Raw genomic sequence first — 14,634 nt, 5'->3', positions numbered from 1 at the left:
TTGATAGAGTTGATATACTTAAGACTATCAAAATTTGCTAGAGTAGTTAATTACTCATTTAATTAAGGAAATTAGTTACAAACATGTAATTCAAATGAATTAAAAATATTTCTCGCTTTGTCAATTCATTAGATACATATATTTATTGAGCAAAAATACATATATCAAACCAACAAATCTCGGTACCAAAAGTAATTTTCGAACAAACGGAAATACTATTAATTAGGACATAAACAAGTGGTATTTATCTACTAGTTTGCCCCAAGTAAAATGTTATTTTCCATTATTATTTGTTTGGTCAATTTCAGATTAACCTCTAGGAAATTATAAAATAGTTACGAACTTCACTACATAATGAATAAAATATATTTAAAAATTCAATAATTTTGTTTAACTTTGAACAATATATTTATTTTGAATTATGATTCTTTTTGCACTGATTCAGTCATGCAAAATATTTGAAATTAGAAACAGTTTTAAAAATCTCTATTCAAATTTGAGTTATTATTATTAATTTAAATAATTATAGTTTGACTAATTTACTCTTCCAACATACTCTTTATTCAATTCAATTTTATAAAAAAAATGTATAGAAATCCAAAAGAAATATATTGAACTCTCTTTAAAAAAAAAATACAAAAAATTGTCAGCTTCTTCACTTTTCGCAAAATCAATAATTGCACCATCGTTCTTTGATATAAGTCAATTCAAAATTATTATTGGTGCTAAGTTGTCTATATTTCCTGAAAAACAATAAATAAATAAATAGAGAAAGAATTTCTCGCAAATGACATTTTTTGTGAACATAGTCTGTTAGTTAAAACATGAATAATCTATGTGTAGTATTGCAATTTCTGAAACGTGCTCCTAAATACAACTAATGATCATGTCTATTTATGTGAAAAATGAACAAAACTTCCAATTAAATGTACATAATCATATATATATCCTCCACAATGAACTTATATTTTCATTCAATAACAAAATAACCGTTGACAATTAAATTTGATGACTGATTTTTTTAATAAAGAATAATTCATAATATTATTATTTTCTAATTTCGTGACAACTAAAAATGTGTTGGGAGACTTGTGAAAATGAAACAACTTTTTTAGAAACATTTGAAGAATCTTTAAAGGATATATTAATAAAGTTAATAAAATTAGTCAATACAATTATTTAAATAAAAATAAATAGTTTAAAAGAATTATTACAAAAAATTTAAAATCTAAAACAGAAAATTTATGTAAATTTACAATTTATTTTACTACATTCTCTAAAATTTACCATCATTTGAAAAAATTTCAAAAATCAATATTTTCTCATCTTTTGGAATACATTACTTTTACCAATATATTGGGATATATATGTTTGATGTCAACAATATAATATATCAAGTAGGAAATATTAAAATATTAAAAAATTTATCGAGACAAATATATCTTACATCAATAAAAATAATGTATCAAAATATGATGTATTCAAATTCAAAACACAATATATGAAATTCTTAAATTCTATGAAATTTTTAATTTTTTAAAAATTAAGTAAGAATATAATATAATGAAGTGTGGGCGTGAAGCCCAAATACCTGGAGAAATGGACCGAGATTTATAGCCAATTTGTGCCTGAATTGTCTCTATTTATAGGCTCAAAAAACTCTATTTTTTTCTTTGGTAAAAAATAAATAAATAAAAAATAGTAAGAGTATATTTTGCAAGTTCTTCTCGTCTGCCCTAGCTCGCTCGCTCCTCTTCCGCGATCTCCTCGTGTTTTCTGCAACCAAACTGCTGTACGTTTGTTTATGTTTCTCTCTTTCGTGTTTTTTTTCCTCTCCAGAGCCCTTTTATCCATTCCGTCTCTATCTCTAATTCCACCCAAACCCTAACTCTATCGAATTGTAAATTAATGCTTAAATTTTGTTTTCTGTAATATATATATATATATATATATATATATATATATATATATATCCCGCTTTCATCCCATCTTGTTTATGATTGATTGGTGGTAGGAGTGTATGCTGCTTCTTTTGGGTTTTGGGGCCTAAGAATTCATTGTGATTTTTCTTAAATCAATTGCTCGCATATTGTAGTTTTATGTGAATGTGATCAATAGGTTGTTGCTCCGAGTGTGATTTGATTTTACAAATTCAAGCTAATGTTGCTCATTTGCAGTTTGTGTTTATGACGACTAGCCAGATGAAGACAATCGAGCTGGAGGAAGGATGGAACTTCATGCAGAAGGGAATCACAAAATTAAAGAAAATCTTAGAAGGCCATCCAGATTCATTCAGCTCCGAAGAGTACATGATGCTCTACACGTATCCATAACATTCTTTGTGCTTATAGTCATTTCTCCTTTTTTTTTCTAGATTACTATGTTTTTTGCTTTCACCCTTTCCTCTTTTTGGTTGGCATTCCTTTTTGTATTATCCTTAATTTGAAGAATAGAACTATCTATAACATGTGTACACAGAAGCCCCCTCATGATTACTCTCAGCAGCTATATGAGAAATACAAGGAAGCCTTTGAAGAATACATCAATTCTATAGTAAGAACCATTGGCTTGAAATTTCTCTTAGCTTCTCACAGGGTTGAAGGTTTGTTGATGACATCAGTGGCACACTTGATTTTTATCGACTTGTAACCCACTAAGTGGTTAAATGTTCCCATGACAATTTTCACAAAATTCAGAATTTGTTAAACATATGTATGGTCTATGTTATTGAGGTGGTTTATTTAGTGTTACTAACTTAATACTTCATTAACCAACTCAAACTCACATGTAGTGAGAGCATCCTCATTGCTCAGCTTTTCCTATTCAAGTTTCCCATATGTGTTTGTATTTTTTTTAGGTTCTATCTTCTTTGAGAGAGAAGCACGATGAGTTCATGCTGAGGGAGCTCGTGAAAAGATGGACAAATCATAAACTTATGGTCAGGTGGCTTTCACGGTTCTTCCATTATCTTGATCGGTATTTTATTGCTCGAAGGTCACTCCCTGCACTTAATGAAGTTGGTCTGACGTGCTTCCGTGATTTGGTTAGTCATTAGCATTTCTATGTTATATTATCTTGCATATCTGTTATAATTCAACCTATAGGAATAAATACTCTTTATGCTGTTGTTGTGTATGATATTTTACATTTTTGATTGTTGATAATAGGTTTATCAAGAGTTGAAAAGTAAAGCTAGAGATGCAGTTATAGCGCTGGCAAGTCTAATGCTTTCTTTATTTGACCCAATTTTGTATCATACTATGCGCCAAGAATAAGAGTCGGTGATAATCCTTTTTTATCAGATTGATCAAGAACGCGAGGGTGAACAGATTGATAGAGCCTTATTAAAGAATGTGCTAGGTATATTTGTTGAAATTGGGATGGGGGAGATGGAGTTCTATGAAAATGACTTTGAAGATGCAATGCTTAAAGATACATCAGCTTATTATTCTCGAAAAGCATCAAACTGGATTGTGGAAGATTCTTGTCCAGATTATATGTTGAAGGTAAAGATCCTAATTCTTATCAGCAATTTTATTTAGTGCATAAGTTGGTCATATACTTATGCCAGAATGTAACTGATACCTGTTATTTCTAAAACAGGCAGAAGAGTGCTTGAAAAAAGAGAAGGATAGAGTTTCTCATTATTTGCACTCAAGCAGCGAGACAAAACTTCTGGAGGTCAGTATTGGAATGAGGCACTTGAAAATTGATATATTAGTATTTTCTCGGCATCTTAACTACTGATGAAAAGCTATTTAGAACTTCAAAATAAACTGTTTTGTATTTATGATATGGTGCAGTAACTATTTAACCCTTCTCTAAATGTTTAATTCTGTTGGTTTCTTGGAGTTCCCATTAATTGGTGTCGGGTACTTGACTGCATTCTCCTTCGATGATTTCTTTGAATAAACTGAATACTTACGAGATGAAAGAAAATAATCGTTCCAAACCTTTCAATTTAGTTTGTTCATTGTACTCGGAGGAGGAATAAAGTATTCATCTTGTGTATTTACAACTATGCTTCAGTGAGATGCTGTGCTTTCTTTTCGTCGATATTCTGATCATCTTTTTTAGCAGATTCTAATGAAAATTGCAAAAACTTTCCACTTTAAGTTAGAGGTGTTTCTCCATGATTATGCATCATTAATGAATCTCCTTCTTCATTATTCTTTTGCTTGAAACACATTTGCTTCATTGAGCCAAATGTACGAAGTGATGTTTTTTTTTAATTTGGAGAAACTAAAAACATTGACACATATTACTTTGTCTCACGTTGGTTTTATCAGGTCATTACTTTCTAAGTTTTTACTTGATTAAGTCTGTTTAGTTTTGAAATGAGTTATGTTCAAAGTGCCTCTGGTTGCATTTATTTTTTCAATTGAGGCTACACTTGTGCTGCAGAAAGTGCAAAATGAATTATTGGTTGTATATACCAATCAATTGCTTGAGAAGGAACATTCTGGATGCCGAGCTTTGCTTAGAGATGATAAGGTATTAATTCCTTGCATATTAGGTGTCTACTAGTCAATATGTATTTGACTTCTTATGTGAGTATCTTGATTTCCCCCCTTCTTTTCATCCATCCCCTTTTCATGTCAGGTAGAGGATTTATCTCGAATGTACAGGCTATTCCACAGGATCCCTAAAGGTTTGGAACCAGTTGCAAATATGTTTAAGCAGGTATGGTCTTCTATTTAATTGTTGTGCAACTACAGGGTTTTTGTTGAGTTCTTTTTTTTGGTGGTTAAACACTTTGTTATGGTACATATTTTGCAGCATGTCACTGCTGAAGGCATGGTGTTGGTGCAACAGGCCGAAGACTCAGCAAGTAACAAGGTCTGTTGACTGAACATGCTGTGCTTCATTTGGCAATATGTTTTTTGGCCCCTTCCTCTTATTTTAATATCCATGCTTCTTGAACTAGTAGAGAAAAAGCTTAACCTATCTTCGAGAACAATCAAGTAATCTAGAAAAAAAGGGAGTTCAAGACTTTGAGTAGATTAAATAGCATTATCAGAAATACAAAGATATATGTGAAATTGCATCCACATGCTGTTCTTACGATCTGCGAGATTGTTTTTCCTTTTGGTAGTAACTGATTTCAGTGCATTTTGAAGTACTGATATTTATGTAATTCTACAGGCTGAAAGTTCCAGTGGGTCACAGGAGCAGGTAAATCCACTTCTCTGAATTTCTAGTCAAGTAGGATTTTTAAGTGTAATAGCTCAGGAGATGGCTCAACTGTGTCCGATCTGTTTCCTTAGGTCTTTGTTAGGAAGGTTATTGAGCTGCATGACAAATATATGGCATATGTGACCGACAGTTTTGCAAATAACTCTCTCTTTCACAAGGTATATCCAGGTGTTCACAGTTGTGTGGTTATACTTTTTTACCTTGAATAATTTGAGCTTTTATTTCTGATGTCTTAACTTCTGAACTTTTGTAGGCTTTGAAAGAGGCATTTGAGGTCTTCTGTAACAAAATTGTTGCTGGCTGTTCTAGTGCAGAACTCCTTGCCTCTTATTGTGATAATATCCTTAAGAAGGGTGGGAGTGAGAAACTCAGTGATGATGCTATTGAGGAGACATTAGATAAGGTAGCACTAACCCTATATCCAGCTTCACTTTCTGGTGGTCACTTGATTTTTCAGGATGACTTCATAATTGTTTATATTTCATATAGGTGGTGAAGCTTCTTGCGTATATCAGTGACAAGGACCTTTTTGCTGAGTTCTACAGGTCGGAACCTACATCAAGTTTTTTTTGACCCAGTAACTAGTTTCTTGTTACATCTCTAACCATTGAATATGTATCCGTCTTCATAATTTTATAGGAAGAAGCTTTCTCGGCGACTGCTTTTTGATAAAAGTGCCAATGATGACCATGAAAGGCTTATCTTAACAAAGTTAAAGCAGCAGTGTGGTGGACAGTTTACGTCAAAGATGGAGGGAATGGTGAGGAGAGTGTATAGTACTGCTAATTTTATCTTCCCCGTTCAAATTGTCTTGTCAACACTTACTGTTTGAAATAACAAAACAGGTGACGGACTTGACTTTGGCGAAGGAAAATCAGAGTCACTTTCAGGAATATCTCAGTAACAACGCGGCAGCTAATCCCGGAATTGATTTGACTGTCACAGTTCTTACAACTGGCTTTTGGCCTAGTTATAAATCTTCTGATCTGAGTCTCCCTGTGGAAATGGTGAGATCTGCTTCTCATCTGATATAATAATTTAATTTCTGCTGCTGGTTTGATCTTTCCTTTTTGTATTTTTTATGGGTGTTTACTCCTCTGTTGGTATCTCAGGTGAAGTGTGTAGAAGTCTTCAAGGAATTTTATCAGACGAAAACGAAACACAGGAAATTGACCTGGATTTATTCACTGGGTACATGCAATATCAATGGCAAGTTTGAATCAAAAACTATTGAACTTATTGTGGGAACTTACCAGGTGATCAGTTCGTGAAATAGTACTGCTGCAGCATCACTGTTTCTGACACCAAATTTGGTTACTGATTAATGATTTCATTTTCAGGCTGCTGCTCTATTACTGTTTAATGCTTCAGATAGATTGAGTTACTCAGATATCAAAAGTCAGTTAAATTTGGCTGACGATGACTTGATCAGATTGCTTCAATCCCTGTCATGTGCTAAGTATAAAATTCTGACCAAAGAGCCTAGCAATAGAACTGTTTCGTCAACGGATCATTTTGAATTCAACTCCAAGTTCACTGACAGAATGAGGAGGATTAGGGTATAGATACTGTTTAGAGCTACTTGTATTTTGCTGTGATGCTTACTTTGTTGTATGCATTGTGGACTTCTTTTCTCAATGATCTTATTGTATCGTTCAGATCCCTTTGCCTCCGGTGGATGAAAGGAAAAAAGTGGTTGAGGACGTTGACAAGGACAGACGTTATGCAATTGATGCTTGTATTGTGCGCATTATGAAGAGCCGGAAGGTGCTTCCTCATCAGCAGCTCGTGTTGGAGTGTGTTGAGCAATTGAGCCGCATGTTTAAGGTATCCGCGTCTTCACCATTTGGATTTCCTCGGTTTAGGTATTCCATCTAGGAAAGTGGACATGATTTTGGTCTGCCTAATAACACGACATTCAATTTGACATGGAGGAATGTTGTTGCTTCTATACCAGACATGTCATTTTCTTTCTTGCTATCTAATTGCGTGTTACTTGAAACATCTTTTTATTTTTAAAAGTAAGTCATCAATGTCCTGGGGATCGCTTTGCTGATAGAATATCTTAGATCGTTATTGCTTGTTTTGCTTCTCCTAGTACTTGACTATTCAAAATAGAAATAAAAATGGAGAAGTGATGATGATTGCTGACCACAGGGGTAACAGAAGGATATTGACTCCTTTGTGTCCAGCTGTCTTTTTTGTTGTATTTTGAACTTCTTCCTCTGTCTTGGTCAAAATTTTAGATGAAGAGATTTATTCAGTCCAAAATAAGTAACCATTCAAGCACTTGTCCTTTATCATAGGTATCGGGAGGAAGTACCTGAAATTTTTTCTCACCTTCTGTATATTCCTATAGTTTGAGGAATGAGTGACCACCTCAAAACTAAGAGAGGTATCTATAGATATATAAAGTAGGATATGCAGAGTGCTGGAATTTTTGTTGAGGTGTCATCTTTGTAACCCAAACTTGCCAATATAGTTCATCTTATTCCCTTGTCAAGTTTCTTCTCTGCCTTCAAATGATATTCAAAATAGTTATAGGCTCTAGTTGGAGAGATGTGTTAGCTTTGTCTATTCTAATTATTGAATTTCTCTTGTATGTGTCGAAAAATAACAAAAGATTTCTGTGTAGCCTGATTTCAAAGCAATCAAAAAGAGGATTGAAGATCTTATCACTCGTGACTACTTGGAAAGAGACAAAGAGAACCCAAACTTGTTCAAGTACTTGGCCTGAGGCAACAAGCTGATACTGACTTGTCTTGTCTTGGCACTGGATGGAAGTGAGTGGAGCTGGATTTGATTGTTAGCAGCGATTTTTTTTGACCTTTGCCTGAGTAGGCAACTTGTGCAGTTGTTAGTATATCACCACTTTTTTTCAGAAGTTGGTGGCACTTGAATTTCCCTTTCAGTAAATATTTCAGCCGTGCACTTTTTTCCCTTGATATTCCTGATTGTCTCTTAAACGCCACATCTTTGTGTAAATCTTATGCTTTGGTGTTTCTATATTGTCCTTGCAACCCCTGGATTACTAATGTGGGCAATAATATCTTAACCTGAAAATATATTACCATTTGTTCAACCTACTATTTTAGGTTGCGGTGTGAAATGTGGAATAACCAAATCTTACATAATTAATTACTGCATTTCTAATTCCTGAACCAACACCATGCCCTAATCTTTGACGTGTCTAACAAAAAAAAGGCTGTCCTAGAGAAAGATATTTTTTGGTGAAGTAAAGAAAGAGTAAAGAGCCAATTGCCTTGGGTCCTTGGACTACTCCATTACTACAATCGCTTTTCACTGAACACCCTTCTGTCCTGTAAAAATCGTTATTAGTGAGACTTTAACCTATATCTCTATCTATTGTCTAGTGTAGACTGTAGTGGCAAGAAAGCAGTTTGTGTATTGCTAACAAGAATATTGAGAAGCTTCTCCAATACATTGGTTCACAGTTTTGAGTAGGTGATGTTTCTACTCATCTTTTCAAAAGAGAAGGGCATAAAGTAATTAAGCCAATGATATTTCTTTGAATCAAATGAAAATCGTTCATTGTATGGCTCCACAACTTTGAAAAGTTACTTTTTGTGGTATTTGATGTGCAGTAGCTAGCTGATTATTTTTCTGGAAAATGGAGTAATGATGAATGTTGAGCTTGCTCGAATGTGTACGTTCATGAACTGGTCGTGATTCAGAGGGAAAGGAAAATCTATACGTTCATGAACTGGATCAAAATGTTGAAATCATGTCTCTCCACCCCGTAGTTACATTTCAACATAATTTATTACTCTATCTATTTATTCCTGTATAATAACAGCAAACAAATTCAATGATATTATCCTTACCTATACTGCAAATGTAGTACAGTAATAGTTTCCTCAATTACCATCTGCTTAATTCTACAACAAAACAGAAATCTGGTGAATTTATTAGTCTCCCTCTATGCTTACCTACTTTTTGAGTATTTAATCTTTATTTTTTTTAATATATTACCATATATATTGCCTACTTTTCGAGTATTTAATCTTTATTTTTTTTATATATTACCATATATATTGCCATTGAGAAAGAAATTATATTTGAAGAAGCAGGATAAATCATATATACCTTCTTGAGAGTTTGGTTACAGTCAAACTAAACACAGAAGTGTACAAAAGATCTAAGATAAACAAGCATTAGTACAATCAGAGAGGTTCAAGCAGAGGCGTGTCTAGAGGGGGTGCCGTGGCTTCACGTGAACCCATGCTCTCCTCTCTACATCATATAGACTTGTGTTATATTTTTCAAAAAAATTTAAATATAGATGTGTGAACTCATGTTTAAAGTATCATATTAATATAATAACTAATTTCGGAAAAGTGCACATAATTATTATAAAGTTGAATTATTATATAATGTCGAAATTAGAAATATTAGTTTTACTAATTTATATTTCATTAATTAAATAAAATTCATAATAATCGAATAGTACATTGACCATCAAGCAAGAAATATGGAAAAATAATTATATTACTATAGCATCTAATAATATAATTATATCTATATGACTTGTCCTTAATAATCTCTCATTACGCTCCATATTAGTAAGTACACAAATATGTAGCTATTTAAAGAAACTATATTAGTAAGGAAAGATAAAAGTAAATAAATATTATAAAAGTACATTAAAAAACGAATCTAAATGTCATAAATTAGTAATTTTAGCACTAATAAAAATAGACTTATAACATTCATAATTTCATAGAAGATTATATTAAAGAAGTATAATTGGTAAAGAATACAAAAAAATTAAACAGATAAGAATAAATACAACATTCATATCCTTCTTAAGACTTTTATTATAACAATATATAGTAAAAAGAAATATACAAGGAGTAGAGTTTTTTTTTTCTCCCGTAACAAAAAAAGCAATCTAAAATGATAAAGATAAAACTTATGATACAAAATATCATTCTAATGAGGATCAACAAATATTAATATTTCAAAACAAAAAAAAAGTACCTGAAAATTGTCTGATGATTCACATCAACACGAGGCAAGTGGTAAAGAAAAAATATTTTTCATGATACATATATATAGCTAAAGATTCATTGGATAAGATGAAAAGGTGAAGAATTGTTTAAGTTAATTTTTAGAAGTTAAGTGATCTTAGACATGGGGTAGAGGAAAAGGTGATTGTTTTTACTAATAATTCAATACATTTATTTATACTAAATAAAGAGAGAGGATAACAAATTTAATCATTTAATCACATTAATTATAAAGAAAGAATAGATAATTTTTATTTTTTTTAAAAAGTAATTCCTAACAATTTCCTTTGAAATAATTTCTAACAATTTTCTATAAAATATTTCTGTCTTTCAAAGTTTGACTTTACACCTTCTTATTTTTAGTGTTTAGTATAATATAAAATAATTGTTACTTAGTATGTAAATAATTAGAATTTAAACCATTGTGTCTAGATGCATGTATTTAAATATGATTATTTAATATTTAATTTAATTTAGGAATAAATTAAGGACAAAATGGTAATTCAACTTTTAAGTTAGGAGCTTCCCACTTATAATGATATATGATGAATTATGTGCACTTCTCTCCAAGTGGTTATCAGTTACATATTTGACGTTTCAACTGATTTTGCTATTTTTTTCCATTTAATCTTTCTTTCAAAATTTTCAAATGTGTTATATTGAAAATTCCTAAAAAAAATTAGCACTATAAATTTTTTTATATATAATTAAACCAAATGGTACATTAAAATTTAAAACTAGTAGTACTATATATTTTGGACTTATAATTTGTAAAATTTTATGCTTCATATTAAGAACTTAAATGTTAAAAAATCGATCAAATTTATATTTATGATACAATTTTTTTTGTAATTGTGCACCCATCTAACCAAAATCCTGAATACGCCTCTGGGTTTAAGGGGATCACAGCTCAAAGTATTTGCTTTACGCTTTTATACTTTCAGGAAGGACATTTCTACCCATCTATGTAGAGATTCCTTTTCACTATTCTAGGGATGGTGTTGAAGTGAGAGTAGATCTAGACTTGTACATCAGTAAGTGAGTGACTTAAGGAAAATAATTTGTCAATAACTTTATTAGTTTTCCTGAAGCAATGTTGAATAGGAATATCATATATGCCTACAAGATTCTTTATCTGTTTGATTGTGTTTTCGATTCTCCAGGTGATTGCGCAGACATTGATGGTGCAATTAAGCAACAATAAAGAGTCTACCTCAGCAATGATAAAAACTCAAATCATTAGCTCTTCCTCGATAATCCCCTACATACACCTCCCCCATCACAAGTTCCATTATTATAGGATTCATTGGTGTTCAGGGGAAGAGGGTTTAATTCACTTGACCACTCTTACGATCTTCTCAACCATACTAGCTTTGATAAGTTGATAGATGTTGAAAGTGATTAGAAATGTCGCATCCGTTGATGGTTCAGAGCGACACCTTAGCCTCTGTAGCTCTCATATAACTATAGGTGACATAATTTTAAGGATATATGCAGCCACATAATTTTGGCCTTTGAAATTTTACATTCGACTAATAAGCTTCTAAGAGTTCTGCTTTTCCGATGCCTAACCTCATGCAAACCTTTGCCACATTGTTTGTGCAAATTCTCCATTATAAAACATATGTCCTCCGTAATTGTTATCAGTGCAACAACTATCCTTTTAAGTACAAACACAAATAGATTTTTATAAATTCTTTACACAAATTTTTCTACAATCTATATGGACAATTATATTTTTTCAATGCATACGGTTCATTTGTAAATGACATGAATATGAAGAAGTCCTATTTATGATTAATTTCAATAGGTTAGTGTCATTAATGAATTTTAACAAACATAACTTATACTGTAGTAAAGTTTTATGTTAAATGGGCCCAGTATGAATTTTAGTGGATCTTGAAGAGAACCCACCCGTAAATACTTGATATATTCCGCACCGCACCATTTGGCCACACGCAACCAAATTTCACCACATACCTCTACTCTCGAACCTTTACATGGAAGAAGACGGTGAGAATTTTGTCGTTGATCAACCGCCGCCGCCCGAAGAGGAGCTCGATAGACAAGATGTCGGAAAGTTGCTTTATGGGTACATAATTATGCATACACCACTTTGTGTTAATTTTCCTGTCAAAATTGTATAAGATTCATATTCTCTGTCCTTTAAATAGATGTGATCATTATCGGCGACGCTGTAAACTCCGAGCCCCTTGTTGCAATGAAATATTCACTTGCCGTCACTGCCACAACGAGGCCAAGGTGCTTGCTGCTTTTCTAATCTTTTTTCTTATAAAAACACTACCAACAGCCACTGCTCACATATTTTGAAGTAGAACATAGTCTATCCTTATTGGGAAAACCTAAACAGTCTTTACATATATGTTCTGTTGCTAATTAGCTGTCCCAAATAGTAAAATTTAATTAACAAGTCGCAGGTCAAAATACATCCATAATATCTATGAAAAACCAATTTCCAGGTTTCACATGCGAACACAAGTATTTTATAGGAAATACATGGACAAATACTCATTTTCTCTTTTGCCCTTAATGTGGGATTCTCTGGATCCAACATACATACTAACTTTGTAAGTCAGTTTCCGCTCTTCTGTAATGGTCTGGTGCTATTGCTTCATTATAATAGTAAGAGGCCTTACTATTGTCAGTTCCATATTTTAAAACGGTAAAAGGACCTTCCTTGCTTTATAAACACTGTGGTTTTTGCTGAAGCTTGTGTTTGTTGGAATCAGAATGCTTTGACCAATCCCAAGGAACGGCACGAACTTGTGCGCCACAATGTTAAGCAAGTACGAGTAAAACTCATATTATTGATTTCCTCGGATGATAAGATTTTAGTTCATGAATACTCAGAACTTTTATGGGGATTGATGTTGGATCTGATTTTTTGCTACAGGTTGTTTGTGCTGTATGCGACACTGAACAACAGGTCTGTTAAGCTCTGTTGCTACACTTATCTATCATTTGAGTGTCTCAAGTTTATGGACTTTTCAGCCGTCGTAGTCTGTGATAATTTTTTTCTGGCTTGTGTTTAATAGGTTGCTGAGATCTGTTCAGAGTGTGGCGTCAAATTTGGGGAGTACTATTGTGAAATTTGTAGATTTTACGATGACAATGTAATGCTACTATTTTATTTTTCTCTTAAATTAGATTGTTCTATTTTGTGGATGCTAGAGTAACCAAATAAATGTATTTAATTCATTTGATGCATTTGTATTTAAGTAATTACTTTTCTTGCAGAGAACAAAGGGGCAGTTTCACTGTGATGACTGTGGAATTTGCAGGTGAATGCACTAAATAATATTGTATTCAGCCTCCATTCTGCCCTTACACTTCGGTACTTGTTCCAACTCTTTAAACAACATATATTTCACCTGTGGTACTTAAACGCAATTGGTGAAACAGGGTCGGTGGTCGAGAAAACTTCTTCCACTGCAAGAAGTGTGGTAAGGCATCCCTTCATCCTTGTTGTTTGACTACTGTTGTGGATTTCCTTGTATCAAAATGGATCGATTTCTTTTTTCATTTTGAATAGTGTAGTGTATATCTCAACCCTTACTTTATAAAGGAAGGTGTAGATTATATCTCAAGTTTACAACTAGTGATTCTTTTCAACTATAGCTTGTTCCAAAACTGCATTGTGGAAGTGTACTTTTCTCATTTGACAGTTCCTTTCTGAAATTTTACTTTTGAAATGCCCTTTCCATTGAGTCTTAGATAGAACATCTTATATGGTAATAAAGGGATATCCTTGGAACTGGAAGTTAATCTTGTACAACTATATTATTGCTTTGTACATCTACCATTTATAGCTGTCTACTGGCATCATGCACGGGGACTGACTCACATAGGTACTCCCGGGTGCTTGAGCACCTTATCTCTGTGTCCAACTAAATATATTTCTATAGAAATTAGGAGGAATAGTATAAAACTAAACAACGAGCACCCATAGAATAAATTGTTTGATTGGTTCAGTGGCTGTTTGTGGGTGCTCAAGGTCCTTCGTAATGTTGTGCATCTGGTTTCGACTCCCAGTCGGCACATTTAAATTTTTTTACAAACCAACTCTTCTCTCCCTTACTACCGATGTTATATGATTGTATTTCTATTTTCTTTCACTTGTCGTTTTGCTACTTTTCCTACGATAAGTTTATACAAAATATACTTTTCCTATTTTCTTTATTCAAAATAATATTTATTGTATTTCTTTTTTGTCTTTTAGCTATAATATTCAAATATGATTGTCTTTTTTATGATGAAGAGTAAATTTATCCACTTACATTTTTTGATCGGTAGCTAAGTGGGTTCGGAGCTAGGTAGACGACGAAAAAATTACATTGTTTATATATGGTAAAATATATATATATATATATATATATATATATATATA

At 32.5% G+C, this 14,634-nt stretch overlaps 2 protein-coding genes across 3 annotated transcripts in view; both read left to right on the top strand.

The window, feature by feature from the left end:
- Positions 1 to 1,636: 1,636 nt before the first annotated feature.
- LOC107023275 (cullin-1-like) lies at positions 1,637 to 8,263 on the top strand. Its single transcript, XM_015223910.2, has 20 exons — positions 1,637 to 1,792; positions 2,178 to 2,323; positions 2,454 to 2,553; positions 2,858 to 3,043; positions 3,168 to 3,215; positions 3,303 to 3,506; positions 3,604 to 3,681; positions 4,405 to 4,494; positions 4,603 to 4,683; positions 4,780 to 4,839; positions 5,146 to 5,175; positions 5,268 to 5,354; positions 5,450 to 5,599; positions 5,686 to 5,741; positions 5,836 to 5,956; positions 6,042 to 6,203; positions 6,309 to 6,452; positions 6,537 to 6,755; positions 6,856 to 7,023; positions 7,832 to 8,263. Exons 2-20 carry the CDS (start codon positions 2,187 to 2,189, stop codon positions 7,931 to 7,933), a joined length of 2,223 nt encoding a protein of 740 aa, XP_015079396.1. The 5' UTR covers positions 1,637 to 1,792; positions 2,178 to 2,186; the 3' UTR covers positions 7,934 to 8,263.
- Positions 8,264 to 12,154: 3,891 nt separating this feature from the next.
- Positions 12,155 to 14,634, top strand: part of LOC107023678 (E3 ubiquitin-protein ligase MIEL1) — a 9,476-nt gene continuing 6,996 nt past the window's right edge. For both annotated transcript variants that reach the window (XM_015224447.2, XM_015224448.2), the window contains exons 1-7: positions 12,155 to 12,318; positions 12,401 to 12,488; positions 12,977 to 13,033; positions 13,141 to 13,173; positions 13,283 to 13,360; positions 13,485 to 13,528; positions 13,650 to 13,690. In XM_015224447.2, coding sequence (XP_015079933.1) covers positions 12,227 to 12,318; positions 12,401 to 12,488; positions 12,977 to 13,033; positions 13,141 to 13,173; positions 13,283 to 13,360; positions 13,485 to 13,528; positions 13,650 to 13,690 — 433 coding nt within the window. In that variant the 5' untranslated portion in view covers positions 12,155 to 12,226. The remainder of the gene's footprint in view (positions 12,319 to 12,400; positions 12,489 to 12,976; positions 13,034 to 13,140; positions 13,174 to 13,282; positions 13,361 to 13,484; positions 13,529 to 13,649; positions 13,691 to 14,634) is intronic.

Source organism: Solanum pennellii, chromosome 6, assembly GCF_001406875.1.
Source record: "Solanum pennellii chromosome 6, SPENNV200".
NCBI classification, from domain to species: Eukaryota; Viridiplantae; Streptophyta; class Magnoliopsida; order Solanales; family Solanaceae; genus Solanum; species Solanum pennellii.
Note: the sequence above shows the minus strand (reverse complement) of the source record. Positions and strands in the feature narration are given on the sequence as shown.